The sequence below is a fragment of the Piliocolobus tephrosceles genome, chromosome 12, assembly GCF_002776525.5.
Source record: "Piliocolobus tephrosceles isolate RC106 chromosome 12, ASM277652v3, whole genome shotgun sequence".
Taxonomy (NCBI): Eukaryota; Metazoa; Chordata; class Mammalia; order Primates; family Cercopithecidae; genus Piliocolobus; species Piliocolobus tephrosceles.
Genome location: NC_045445.1, coordinates 107,391,093 through 107,404,380, shown reverse-complemented (window position 1 = coordinate 107,404,380; position 13,288 = coordinate 107,391,093). Strand labels below are relative to the sequence as shown.

General features: G+C 42.8%; 3 protein-coding genes across 7 annotated transcripts in view; 2 read left to right on the top strand and 1 right to left on the bottom strand.

Moving 5' to 3' along the window:
- Positions 1-6,829, bottom strand: part of MED14 (mediator complex subunit 14) — an 87,356-nt gene extending 80,527 nt beyond the window's left edge. For 2 of the 5 annotated variants that reach the window (XM_023202628.2, XM_023202629.2), the window contains exon 1: positions 5,890-6,584. In XM_023202628.2, the coding sequence (XP_023058396.1) occupies positions 5,890-6,104 (215 nt within the window). In that variant the 5' untranslated portion in view covers positions 6,105-6,584. Of the gene's footprint in view, positions 1-5,889 lie in introns of all 5 variants that reach the window. The other 3 variants (XM_023202631.2, XM_023202632.2, XM_023202630.2) reach the window with 3 other exon arrangements.
- MED14OS (MED14 opposite strand) lies at positions 6,058-9,392 on the top strand. The gene is made up of 2 exons (XM_023202637.1): positions 6,058-6,482; positions 8,883-9,392. Exons 1-2 carry the CDS (start codon positions 6,141-6,143, stop codon positions 8,940-8,942), a joined length of 402 nt encoding a protein of 133 aa, XP_023058405.1. The 5' UTR covers positions 6,058-6,140; the 3' UTR covers positions 8,943-9,392.
- Positions 6,349-13,288, top strand: part of LOC116418393 (divergent paired-related homeobox-like) — a 23,475-nt gene continuing 16,535 nt past the window's right edge. Inside the window, exon 1 of the mRNA XM_023202635.1 lies at positions 6,349-6,482. The gene's annotated coding sequence lies outside the window, so the exon portion shown is untranslated. The remainder of the gene's footprint in view (positions 6,483-13,288) is intronic.

The window sequence follows — 13,288 nt, the reverse complement described above, 5'->3', positions numbered from 1 at the left end:
GACTCTATTAAACACATTAATGTTTCAGAAAAACTGGGTAAACAGCTACTACAGGGTCATGTGGCTACCTACGCTTTTTTAGATTTATGAGTTTCCAGTAGCATGGCTGTAAGGCAAAAACCAACCAAAGAACATTCCTCTCCATTCAAAATACTTCAAAACATATTGCATGAACCTCAAACATTTAAAAAGCCCAAGTCCCACATTAGCACACTATATCATAGGGTAACAGAGAAAAGATTATTTTAAAAGCAAAATGGTCACAGATGCAGAACTTACTACTTGGTTGCCAGCCTCCCTGTATCCAATGGATACCTGTTTCCAAGCAATAATCCCTCCATGTTGTGTTATGGTAGACAAAACTGGAAGCTAAGCATACAAAAGGGCCAGTGTATGTCAAAGGTTTTACAGTAATTATGTTGCATGGTGGTTAGATGAAAAATGTTTTATTGCTTTTAAACAGCTCCAATAGGATTTTTAAATTTCTTTTTGCTAGTCCTCCAATATTGATAGCCAGCAACCAATGTCAACTTCTTCCCAGATAAGTTATACCATTTAACATTCACATCCACTGATGTCTAGAAAGATCCTTAATGCCTCCTGAATTGCCACATTCTGTTAACCTCTATCCCACAGTCCAAGATTCAATGGCCTAAACAACTCTCATGCCTCTTCCACAGCTAATCAGGTCTTGAAGTATACACACCCAGCCATTTAGATTGTCTCCCACCCATGTGCCACAGGAACAGAAAAACTAAAACTACTTCCAGAGGTTCAAAGTACAAGGAGGAGAAAATATTAAAATGAGCTCTGGTTTATAGTTACCTGCTATTCTTAGGGTAGACAGTGAGATGGAAGTTAAAGTTATGGTCAGAATGATAAAGAGAGCTAGGTGGGATGAAGACCAGAGGGATGAAGCAGAAATTAAGGTCCTGTTAGAAGACTGCAAATAAAGGCAGCTACTGGCAAGTTGCTCTACATGCCAAACCTCCTGAGAACACTCATTGAGAATCCACAGCCCTTCCCTTGTCTTCACCTCAAGGGAGGGGGATAATGAGAACGATGGGTATCTATAAGGGGAGAAGGGTGAGTAGAGCCTCTGGGGGTAGAAAGAACAGCAATCATTGTTCCCACTCCTCTTACCTGCCTCAGAGACCCTAAAAGGACCATCTCATGTCAGAGGCCGCATCAGTTCAGGGACAAAAGACAAGCTTTGCTGCCTGCCTCCCCTTTCCCCTATTCCTCCTAATCTATCTGAAATTATTTTATGGATAAGAAAGCTACCATATAGGGTAAAAGCTCTAAAATGCAAATGTTGGGAAGTAAGGCATAGAAACTTATTTACACCAAAGCACAATAAGACAAGATGACATGACTGAGATCCTGGTATTTTCTGATTTTAATTAAAAGAAGTTAAAAAAAAAAAGGGGGGGGGGCCAGGTACATGGCTCATACCGGTAATCCCAGCGCTTTGGGAGGCTTGGCGGGGGGCGGGGGTTGGGCTGCAGAGCACTTGAGTTCGGGAGTTCGGGACCAGCCTAAGCAACATGGCTACCCCATCTCTACAAATAATACATATTAGCCAACTGTGGTGGCAAGTAGTCCAGCTACTTGGAAGGCTGAAGTGGGAGAATCACCTGAGCCCTGGAAGTTCAGGCTGCAGTGAGCCATGATTGTGCCACCGCATTCCAGCCTGGGTGACAGAGCAAGACCCTATCTCAAAAAACAATAAAGAGTAGAACCTAGGTCTCTAAAAAGTCAAGGCAGAGAGTAAACTCTAGGATGAGAGCATGTATGTTGAGGGGGAAGGGAGGTGGACAAGCAGAAGGAAAAAAACCCAGAAATCTGAGACCAAAACAAAACCACCTAAGTTACCAAGGTTGTCCTTTTTACCTTCGATAGTTCACACGCAAGCATCATGTTACTGAAATACGTAACTGTTTCCCTAAAGACTTATAAAGTATAGCTAGAACACGGGCTCTACATTAACATATTAATCCTGACAGTTTTTAGGGAAAATATACTATTTAGGAACTTCCATGGTAAGTTTCCAAACTAATTTTATTAATAATTACCACAATCAAAAGTGAAAAAAGTTTTTTAGTATACCTGTGTATCAAGAGCAAAAATAACTTTTCCTATTAAATTTCCCATGATTTACAATTCTTTTTGAACAATATTTTTATTGATGCATTAAAGATGTATGGTTTCACAGTATATATAATTTCATACATTTATATAATTTGTAAAGATCAAATCAGTGTACTTGTGATATCCATCACCTTAAATATTTTTCTTTATGCTGGAAACATCTGAATTATTCTCTTCTAGCTATTTTGAAGTGTACAACAGATTCTTGCAAACTAGTCACCCTACTGATTTATCAAACACTAGTTATTTCTTCTATCAAACCATATATTGATTTATGACAATTCTAAAAATTCATTCATGTATTAAATCAATAAATACTTAGTTAAGCCCTGTGTGCCAGGCATTGTTCTAGGCCCCAGGAAAAGTCACAAACAAATCAAAATCTCTGTCCTTATGGGGTGGGAACAGACAACAAACTAATAATGTCAGGTGGCAATAAGTGCTGTAAAGAAAAATAGAGCAGCAAGTAAGAAGGACAGAGTGAAGGGGCAGAGTACTATTTTATAGGTGGTCAGAGAAAATCTTTCTGATAAATTGTATGTAAACAAGGACCTAAAGGACTAATGAGAAAGCAATCCACACAGATTTCTAGGGACAAAGCAAGGGCTTGAAGATGGCACCGTGCTAGGCACTAACAAGAAATTTCTAGGGAAAAAAGGGCTTGAAGATGGCACCATGTTAGGCACTAACAAGAAACATCAAGAAGGTTTGGAGGCTGGGTGCAATGGCTCACACCTGTAATCCCAGCATTTTGGGAGGCCAAGGAGGTTAGATTACCTGAAGTTGGGAGTTTGAGACCAGCCTGGTGAACATGGTGAAATCCCATCTCTACTACAAATACAAAAATTAACCAGGTGTGGTGGTGCATACCTGCAATCGCAGCTACTCAGGAGGCTGAGGCACAATAATCACTAGAACCCGGGAGGCGGAGGCTGCAGCAAGCCGAGATCACACCATTGCACTCCAGCCTGGGCAACACAGTGAGACTCTGTCTCAAAAAAAAAAAAAAGGTTTGGGAGGCAGAGGTGGGAGGATTGCTTAAAGCCCAGGAGTTCAAGATCAGCCTGGGCAACATAGTGAGACTCTTGTCTCTATCAAAAATAAAAAAATTAGCTGGGCATGGTGGCACATGCCTGTAGTTCCAGCTATTTGGGAGGCTGAGGCAGGAGGAGCGGTTGAGCCCAGGTCAAGAGGCTGCAGTGAGCATGACTGTGCCACTGCACTCCAGCCTGGGCAACAGAGCGAGACCCTGTCTCAAAAAAGAAACATCAGGAAGGGTAATGTGGTTAGAACAGGATAAGCAAAGAGGAGAGTTTCAGGACATGCAGTTAAAGAGGTAAGGGACAAACCAAAAGTGGTAAAGAGGTTGGAGACAAAAAAAAAAAAAAAAAAAAAAAAAAGAGGTAAGGAAAAGAGAAGGCACATCATGTAAGGCCTTAAAGGTAAAATGACCAGATGTTCTGGTTTTCTGGTTTGCCCAAGACAGTCCTAGTTTATGCCTCTTGTTCTGACATTATTATCATCAGCCCTATTATACTCAAAAGTGTCCTGGTTTGGACCATAAATTTTATGATCACTATACAGGTGATTATCAACACTTTCTTTTCTTTTTTTTTTTTTTTTTTTTGAGAAAGGATCTCACTGTCACCCAGGCTGGAGTGCAGTGGTGTGATCATGCTCACTGCAGCCTCAACCTCCTGGGCTCAAGCGAACCTCCTGGGCCCAAGCAATCCTCCCACCTCCGCCTCCCAAGTAGCTAGAACTACAGACTTGGGCCACCACACCCAGCTAATTTTTTATTTTTGGTAGAGACAGAGTCTCAAACTCCTGGGCTCAAGTGATACCGCCTCAGCCTCCCAAAGTGCTGGGATTACAGGTATGAGCCACCACACCTGGTAATTATCAAAACTTTTTAATCTCAGTGAGATGGGGAACCATCAAAGGGTTCTGAGTAGAGAAATTTTAAAAGAATCATTCTGGCTATTTTGTGGAGAAGAAACTATAGAAGGGGCAAGGGAACTACAGAGATACCAGTGAGCTTGGCTTGGACCAACACTTGGTGGAAGTGTTGAGAAATGGTCAGACTCTGAAGACAAAGATAACAGGACTTGCTGATGTATGTAGGATGTGAAGAAAGAGAAGCTAGGAGTTACTCCAAAATTTTTGGCCTGAGCAACAACAGGAAGAATGGAGATACTATTTAGTGAGATAGCAAAGGTTTTGCAGGAGGGAGGACAGTGGAATCAGGAGTTTGGTCCTGGAGTTGCTATGCTGAAACGCCTATCAAGATACTGAAATGTAGGCATCTGGATATAGAGTCTGGAGTTCATCAGAGAGGTCTGTGCTGGAGATACAAATATGGGAATCATCATATAAAGCATGTGGGACTATAACTACATACTTATTCTACAGCAATAAAACAGATGTTCCTCTCCTCATACACCAACTCCTAAAATAGTAAAAAGACAAAAAACCACAATTCAAGGAATTTCTACAAATCCCCTATGGAAAAGCAAACTACACCACCGACAGCATCACTTTTCAACATTTTTTTTCCATAGCTCTATATAGAACAGTGACCTTCACATACATTAAACTTTCTCATGGATATTCTTGGATTTTTATGAAATCCAACAATACATGGTGCAGAGAGGTATGTCATTACAATAGTCCCTAATCCTGACAGCTATTTAGATTTCTCATTAGCCATGGGCAGGCTTCTTTAACTCTACTTTTTTCTGTCCCATTCAAAAAAGTACAGTACATCAAAACTGAGAATGACGTTTTACAGGAGTAAGTGGAGGCTATTCTTTCAGTCATCTGCAAACAAGTATCTGTTATCAATCTCTACGGAGTAAGTGGAGGCTATTCTTTCAGTCATCTGCAAACAAGTATCTGTTATCAATCTCTAAAAACGAATTACTGTGACGCTTTACAGCCTAATATCTGCATACTAATGTATCTCAACTGATAACCCTGATCTGAAGTCTTGCAATAGATAAAAAATAAAATTCTGATTAACTTTTTCTGAACCTGGGTTATAAGATGTACAACTGAGTCCCAAAATGTTACGGTGCCTTTTCTTCACACACTGAAATTCATTAGTATATTCTGATCCTATTCTGAAGGGATTAACAACTTAATCATGCCCCAAGGCATTTCATGGGTAACTAGGTGATTTATAAACCCCCTTCATACTCCAAGAAATAACAGACTACATAGAAAAAAAATTTTACTCACACTAACTTAATTAAGACATCAAACACTCAAAAGTTCCAGAAAAAAGTACTTTGAATTCAAATTTGTATTTTATACACAACGCATGTAGCTCCTCCATTAACTTAGAAGCAATAACAGCTTACATTTAAAACGTATCGTCAAGAGGCTGTAATACAAATTTCCCGTCTATGGAGTTTTTTCTGAAAGCTCGAATACTATGTATTCCAGCCAAGAAATCAAGAGAGTTCTGTCGGGAACTCGGACAAAAATTTCATACAATTTTCAGTGGAAGTGTAACAACACGCAAAATTAACAAGTCTCGGTTGCATCGTTGCCAGGAAGACCCCAGATACAAAGCTTCTTCTCCACCTCCGCTGAACCCCAGGAGTTCAAAAATTCTAGACTAAGCAGTCCAGCGGAGAACACAGCAGCCTCTCGGGGAGAGGGAGGTGCAAACGTCTCAGCCGGTTGGGCGGGAAGGGGGGGCTGGGGAACAGGCAGGGGTTTCGGGGCACTTACAGGTCCGTCAACACCATAAGCTCCGAGTAGGCCCGGTGCAGCAGAAATTCAATGAGGGTGCTCAGCCGGTAGCCCGGGCTAGCCGCAGCTGCAGCGGCCGCCGCCACGGCGGCTCCCGGGGGAGGAGGGGCTGGGGCTGACGGGGGTCCGCCGCTGCCCCCGCCGCCGCCTCCGGGCGGGACCAGCTGGTGGTTCTCCAGCTGCACTGGGGCCATGGCGGCGCAGGACCGGGCTTGGCGCAACGGCACACGATGCGGTCCTCGAGCCTCCCGGGCGCTCGGTCACCGCGCCGAAACGGGAGCGGGCACAGTCGCCACCGCCTACCGCCGGGCCGCCTCAGAACAGGAAGCCGTGCGCCGACCGCGGAAGCCCGCCCCCATGTAGCGAGAAGTCCGCCGACCCCAGGGACAGGAGCGAGGGGCGGGGAGAGGCGGGGATGGGGGGGAAGCAGGGCGGCCCCGCAGAGGGGAAGCTGCGCCTCCGCAAACGCTCAGAAGCAGCTTCGCCAGACAGCCGCAACGTACATGTTGACTGCCCGAGGCGGAAGTCGATCGGCAGAGCGGAAGGGGGACCTGCAAAGGACCTTCAGACAGGTCTGTGTCTGTTCTCTCAACTGTCTAGCGCGGCAGCGCTGGGGGGGCGCGTGGGAGTGAGGCGGTACCTGTGCGCGCGCGGGAGAGCGGAAAAGGGAGCCGCGCGCCGCCGGAAACCAGGGTGAGGGCTGAGTCGGAGTCGTCAGCGGGAACGTCAGCAGTTGCCCCGCCCTTACCCTTGCAGCTCTCCCTCCCGTCTCCGCCCCCTGGCGTTGTAAAGGCGACAATTTGCCCAGAGAAATCCACCATCGCTCCGTAAGTGGGGCACAAACACAGCCGAGGGAGGCCTCCTCTAAATGCTCGTGAATTCTGGTTCTGGAATCGCGAAGAAATGGTAGCGGCCGCGCGCATGTGATTCTCAGGCCTTTGCTCCTCCCATACACGTCCACGGCGCGTTACGTGGGAGAACGTTTTCGCCTTTTTTTTTTTTTTTTTCAAACTGTGGGAAAAGGTGCTAGAAAATATGATTGCGGGTAGAGACAGGGCCGCTGGCAGAATAACTCAACTTTAATAGAGTCGGGTGTATGCTGAGGGCGTCACCGTCCCCCAAATCCTGTCAGTCCCACACAAAAACGGCCCTTAAATCTCCTGCCACGGGCTCTCATATAGTTTTTGTCCTTGCTCTCGCAGTCACCGCTCTATTCTGAAGGGCTTTTCAGTTCATCCATGCCTACCACCGTGCCCCTATCAAAGTCCACGTTTAATTTTTTGCACCTGCTTTAAAACAGCGATTCTCAGCCTTGGCTGCACTTTGGAATTATCTGAGTTGTGTTTGTTTGTTTGTTTAAATACTTAGGTCTATGGGTTCCACCCCTATAGATTCAGATTTAATTGGTCTGGCGTGAGATCTGGGCTTGGGGATTTTTTGAATTTTCCCAAGGAGATTCTAATATGCAGCTAACGTAGAGATTCACCATTAGAAGCATTCGTTGCTGCGACCCCTTTCAAACATCTTTTTGCAGTTTCATCTTCTCTTAGATGTAAGGGATGTTCATGATGTTCCCTAAGGTTAGAATACTCTTACTGTCATCACTTGAGTAATTCTTTATCATTGTTGAAAGCGGCTCATTTGCTTCTGAAGGTGTAACCTCACTTGTTCCCTCCCTTTGTGGTCCTAAAGCACATTGGAAAAGAATATCATTGTGCTGGTTATTAAAATGCATTGGGATTATTTATACCCCCTACAGACACTTGCTGGAAGGCAGCTACCTCATTTTTAAATGTTATTTTTATTTTTAATGGTTGGTAGTATATACTTATGGCATACAATGTGATGTTTTGAAACATGTAACCATTGTGGAATGAGCAAATCAGGCTATTAACGTATCTATCAATGATATACATACTTACTTCTTTTGGTGAGAACATTTAAAATCCACTTTTAGCAATTTAGGAAGATACAAAATGTTATTGTTAATTGTAGTCACATTGCTGTGCAATAGATCACCAGAACTTATTCCTCCTGTCTAACTGAAACTTTGTACCCTTTGACTAACATTACTCCTTTCCCCATCCGCTGCCGTACCCAGCCTCTGGTAGTAACCACCATTCTACTCTCTACTTGTCTACTTTTTTTTGGGGGGGGGGGGGGGGCGGAGTCTTGCTCTGTCGCCCAAGCTGGAGTGCAGTGGCGCGATCTTGGCTCACTGCAACCTGGCCTCCCGGGTTCAAGCAATTCTCCTGCCTCAGCCTCCTGAGTAGCTGGGATTACAGGCGTGCCACCACGCCCAGCGAATTTTTTTTTTTTTTGTATTTTTAGTAGAGATGGCCATGTTGGCCAGGCTGGTCTCAAACTCCTGGCCTCAGGTGATCCACCCACGTTGGCCTCCCAAAGTGCTGGGATTACAGGCGTGAGCCACCATGCCCGGCCTGGATTTCATTCTTTTTTAAGGCTGAATAGTATTCTGTTGTGTATTTATACCACATTTTTTAATTCATTCATTGGTTGATGGACACTTTGATGCCACATCTTAGCTATTATGAATAATGGTGCAGTGAACATGGGAGTACAGACATCTCTTCAACATGCTGATTTCAGTTCCTTTGGATATATACCCAGAAGTGAGATTGCTGCATCCTGTAGTAATTCTATTTTTAGTTTCTTAAGGAACCTCCATACTGTTTTCCAAAATGGGTGTACTACGAATTTACATTCACATCAAATAGTGTACAAGGGTTCCCTTTTCTCCACACCTTCACCAACACTTGTTATCTTTCATCTTTTTGATTATAGGCATTCTAACAAAATTTGTTTGCTCCCTACACAAATTAATTGTGTGGTTTTAATTTGCATGGAGAGGCAGGCAAAGGCTACTCTGCTAATGGCTTTAGAGGCCACAGTAAGAAGTTTGGGTTTTATTCTAAATGCAAAGCCATTGCAGTGTTCTCATTGTTTTCTAGGTTGGTCAGACCATGCCCATGGTTCCTCCTCGACTTCACTATGAATGCCGCATCTGTTGAATGAATGCAGTTTCTGCTGTTGCTTTCCATTTTGGATAGAAGTGATTGCAAATCTTATCAAAATAATGAAAAAAATACTTTTCAATTCCTTTTCAACCCTTTTGAGTCTGAGGGGCAGCTGTACATTAAATGAAACCATATGTATCATAATTTCATTTTTCCATCAAAAGGGCTTTAAAGGAAATTCCCCTTTTTCTCCATGTTTTGCAGTCTTTTTTGTTCCTTTTGTTAAAATCAGATTAATCTCATGAAACATCTGAAGCATTTCAGTCAATTTAAGAGCTGAGAAAATATCATGCTGCTAGTTCTGAAACGATCTGAAGTGTGAATCATGTGATCACCAAATAGAGGAACAACTGAAAAATGTGAATAAAAGAAGTATGTACCTATACTATAGTGTCAAATATTTTACTGTAAGCTTTAAAATGATAAATTGGAAACTTTCCAAAAGTACTTTGAATATGGGTCATTTCTTTAGTAACTCAGCCAAACATGCTAACATTTTCTTTCCTTCCCCATTAATTTATTCTACTAGCCCTTCCTATGTTTGCCAAGTGGCTATATTACTGAAATCAGCCCAATTGTTCCATAGAACCGATGTTTACAGTCTTTTAAAATAAACATAGATATTGACCCTTCCAGTTTTAAAGCTTGAAACTTATATTTGTCTTAACTGAGTTCCTTTCTCAGGAAAATAACCCTCACGCCTCCCAGATAGTTTCAAGAAACCGAAACCAGGTCACCATGTCTAGACAATAAGAAGCCAGGTCCCTCATCCTTCATGATTTCCTTACCTCTCCCTAATTCCTGTTTACCCACATGTAGTTACGTTCCTTTCCCACTATATAAACCCCCAATTTTAGTCAGTCAGAGAGATGGAATGATTACTTCCCTGACAATAGTCGTTGTCTCAGTGATTGGCTTTCTGTGCAGGGAGCAATGGGACCTAGACCAAACCCCTGGCATTTTGGTAACACTATCTGTTTGGGAGGTGGGATATCACTGCACTCAGGAGCTTTCATTTACTTTACCTCTCTGGTCTCCAATAATTCAAGCACAGTAAGTTTCATAGTCCTATTGCTGAATTTTCACCCTATTTTTCTTTAGAATATTATTTTTGATATATAATACTTTTCTATTTTTAAAGATATCTATTCAACTCACAGAAATTTCAATAAACTCCCCATCTCCTGCCGCTTATTCCCTTACTATGCTATAACTTCACTGGTTACATAGTACATGCCATTCCCTCCCACTGAAGATATCTTGCATTATGTTGCAGATACTTGAAATATTGTTTCCTGGCTGGCTTTTCATCCTTCAAGAATCAGTTTTAATGATAAAATCCTCAGAGAGACCTTCCTGACTATATTACATTAGGCATGTACAAGGAACTTCATTGCAGCTTTATTTGTAGAAGCAAGAAAATATGAACGATCTTAACCGTCTCTCAGTAGGAGAATAGATAAGTAAACTACTATATTTTTGCCCAGGCATGGTGGCTCACACCTGTAATCCCAGCACTTTGGGAGGCTGAGGCCAGCGAATTGCTTGAGGCCAGGAGTTCCAGACCAGCCTGGCCAACATGATGAAAACTCTGTCTCTACTAAAAATACAAAAAAAAAAAAAATTAGCTGAGCGTGGTGGTGCAAGCCTGTAATCCCAGCTGCTTGGGAGACTGAGGCACGAGAATTGCTTGAACCTGGGAGGCGCAGGTTGCAGTGAGCCAAGATCCACCACTGCACTCCAGCCTGAGTGACAGAGCAGGACTCTGTCTCAAAAATAAAATAAATAAATAAATAACTATATTTTTACGTAACTGTTCAAATGTATTACAGCTACGTAAACCAACATGCATCTTAAAAACAATACTGAATGAAAAAAAGCAAACTTTTTGATACCATTTGTGTCCATTTTAAAAGCACACAAAAGCCGGACACAGTAGCTCATGCCTGTAATCCCAGCACTTTGGGAGGCCAAAGCGGGCAGATCACCTGAGCCCAGGAGTTCGAGACCAGCCTGGTCAACACGACAAGACTCTGTCTCTACAAAAAAATACAAGAAATTGGCTAGGGGTGATGGCCTGCACCTGTAGTCCCAACTACTTGAGAGGCTGAGGTGGGAGGATTGCTGGGCCCTGGAAGTCAGAGGTTGCAGTGAGCTGAGATCACATCACTGCATGCCAGCCTGGGCAATAGAGCGAGACCTTATCTCAAAAAAAAGAAAGAAAGAAAAAGAAAAACACACAAAATAATACTCTATAATTCAGTATATTGTAGTAAAAGTAAAAAATATAAATGTGGATGATATATACCACCTGCAGGATAGTAGTTACTTCTAGGGAGGGCTAAAGGATAAGATGATGCTTTGTTGGTTACTAGCTATTTTATCTTATGGATTTCTGGAAGAAAAACATAAAGGAAATGTGACAATATTAATATCTATTAAATCGGGGGATAGAGATCTGATTGTTAATATATTCTGTACTTTTCAATATTTTTAAATATTTCATAATTTTAAAACATTTAAATTAAAGTGTTTCTATTAGTATCATTTACACTAGCTGCCGTTACAAACTCCAAAATCTTGGTAACTTAACAGAGTAAGAGTTTATTTCTCCTGCTCACGAATCTCAATAAAGATGTACCTGATGGGGACTGTCCTCTAAGTAGTAACTCAGAGACCCAAGCTCCTTCCATTTTGGGAAGCCATCACTGTATGAGATTTTTTTTTATGTCCACCCATGTTCCATTAGCCAGAATTAGTCATACAGCCCATTTAAAGGCTAGGGACCTGGAAAATATGGTCTTCTTGTGTGCTTAGGGAAGAAATGAAATAGTATGATGAACAGATAGCGCTGTTTTTACCACAATATTAAAGTAGTCTCCTCTTTTATTTCCCTTTAGGGCACAGCCCCTGAAGTCAGATTGCTCAGATTCAAATCCTAGCTCTACCACACACTATCTGAACACTCTCCAGCAGGTTACTTTACTTTGCATGATCTCAGTTTCTTCATCTGTAATAATACTGCTTACCTCAAAGGATGATTGTGAAGAATGAATGAGTTGACATTTGCAAAGGGCTTAAAACAGTAAGTGATCTTCATCCTTTGATGATCAAACAGTGAGTGATCATCATCATTGAGGATCAATAAGTCTTGTATTTGCTTATTCACCTAATAACCTATGAACTTTCTTCTCCTGTCCTCATGTGGCTATTTTTCTGATCTCCCCACCTACCATAGTGCCTAGCTACCTGGCTTTAATGAACGAATGGGATGAATATATTTTTGCACCAACCTAATATTTCTTCATTTATGTGCTATAGTTCTATTTGTATTACATTTACTTCTGTAGGATTAAGATTGACTTACAGGCTGGGCATGGTGGCTCACGTCTGTAATCCCAGCACTTTGGGAGGCCAAGGCAGGCAGATCAGGAGGTCAGGAGTTCGAGACCAGCCTGGCCAACATGGAGAAACCCCGTCTCTACTAAAAAAAAAAAAAATACAAAATTAGCCAGATGTGGTGGTGGGCACCTGTAATCCCAGCTACTTGGAAGGCTGAAGCAGGAGAATTGATTGAACCCAGGAGGCAGAGGTTGTAGTGAGCCGAGATTGTGCCATTGCACCCCAGCCTGGGCAACAAGAGCAAGACTCTGTCAAAAAACAAACAAACAAACAAACAAACAAACAAAAACCAACCAAACGTTGACTTACATATATTTATGTGAAATAAAGTGTCAGGATTTTTTGGGGGGAAGGAGGGGGACAGGGTCTCACTCTATTGCCCAGGCTGGAGTGCAGTGACACAATCACAGCTCACTGTAACCTCTATCTTCTGGGCTCAAGGGATCTTCCTGCCTCAGCAGAGACTACAGGCACACATTACTGCACCCAGCTGATTTTTAACTTTTTTTGTAAAAAGGAGGTCTTGCTATATTGCCCCAGCTGATCTCGAACACCTGGCCTCAAACTGGCCTTAAGGGATCCTTCTGCCTTGGCCTCCCAAAGTGTTAGAATTACACATGTGAGCCTCCATGCCTGGCCTCAGGAATTTTTTAAAAAATGCTTCAGAAGGCCAGATGCGGTGGCTCACACCTGTAATCCCAGCACTTTGGGAGGCCAATGCGGGTGGATCACAAGGTCAGGAGATCGAGACCATCCTGGCTAACACAGTGAAACCCCATCTCTACTAAACATACAAAAAAAATAGCGGGGCATGGTGGTGGGTGCCTGTAGTCTCAGCTACATGGGAGGCTGAGGCAGGAGAATGGTGTGAACCCAGGAGGCGGAGCTTGCAGTGAGCCGAGATTGCGCCACTGCACTCCAGCCTGGGCAACAGTGCA

Coding starts and splice junctions, on each gene's coding strand:
- MED14OS (XM_023202637.1), top strand. CDS start 6,141: ATGCGGTCCTCGAGCCTCCCGGGCGCTCGGTCACCGCGCCGAAACGGG. Junction 6,483..8,882: donor TGCAAAGGACCTTCAGACAG/GTCTGTGTCTGT, acceptor ATTGTTTTCTAG/GTTGGTCAGACCATGCCCAT.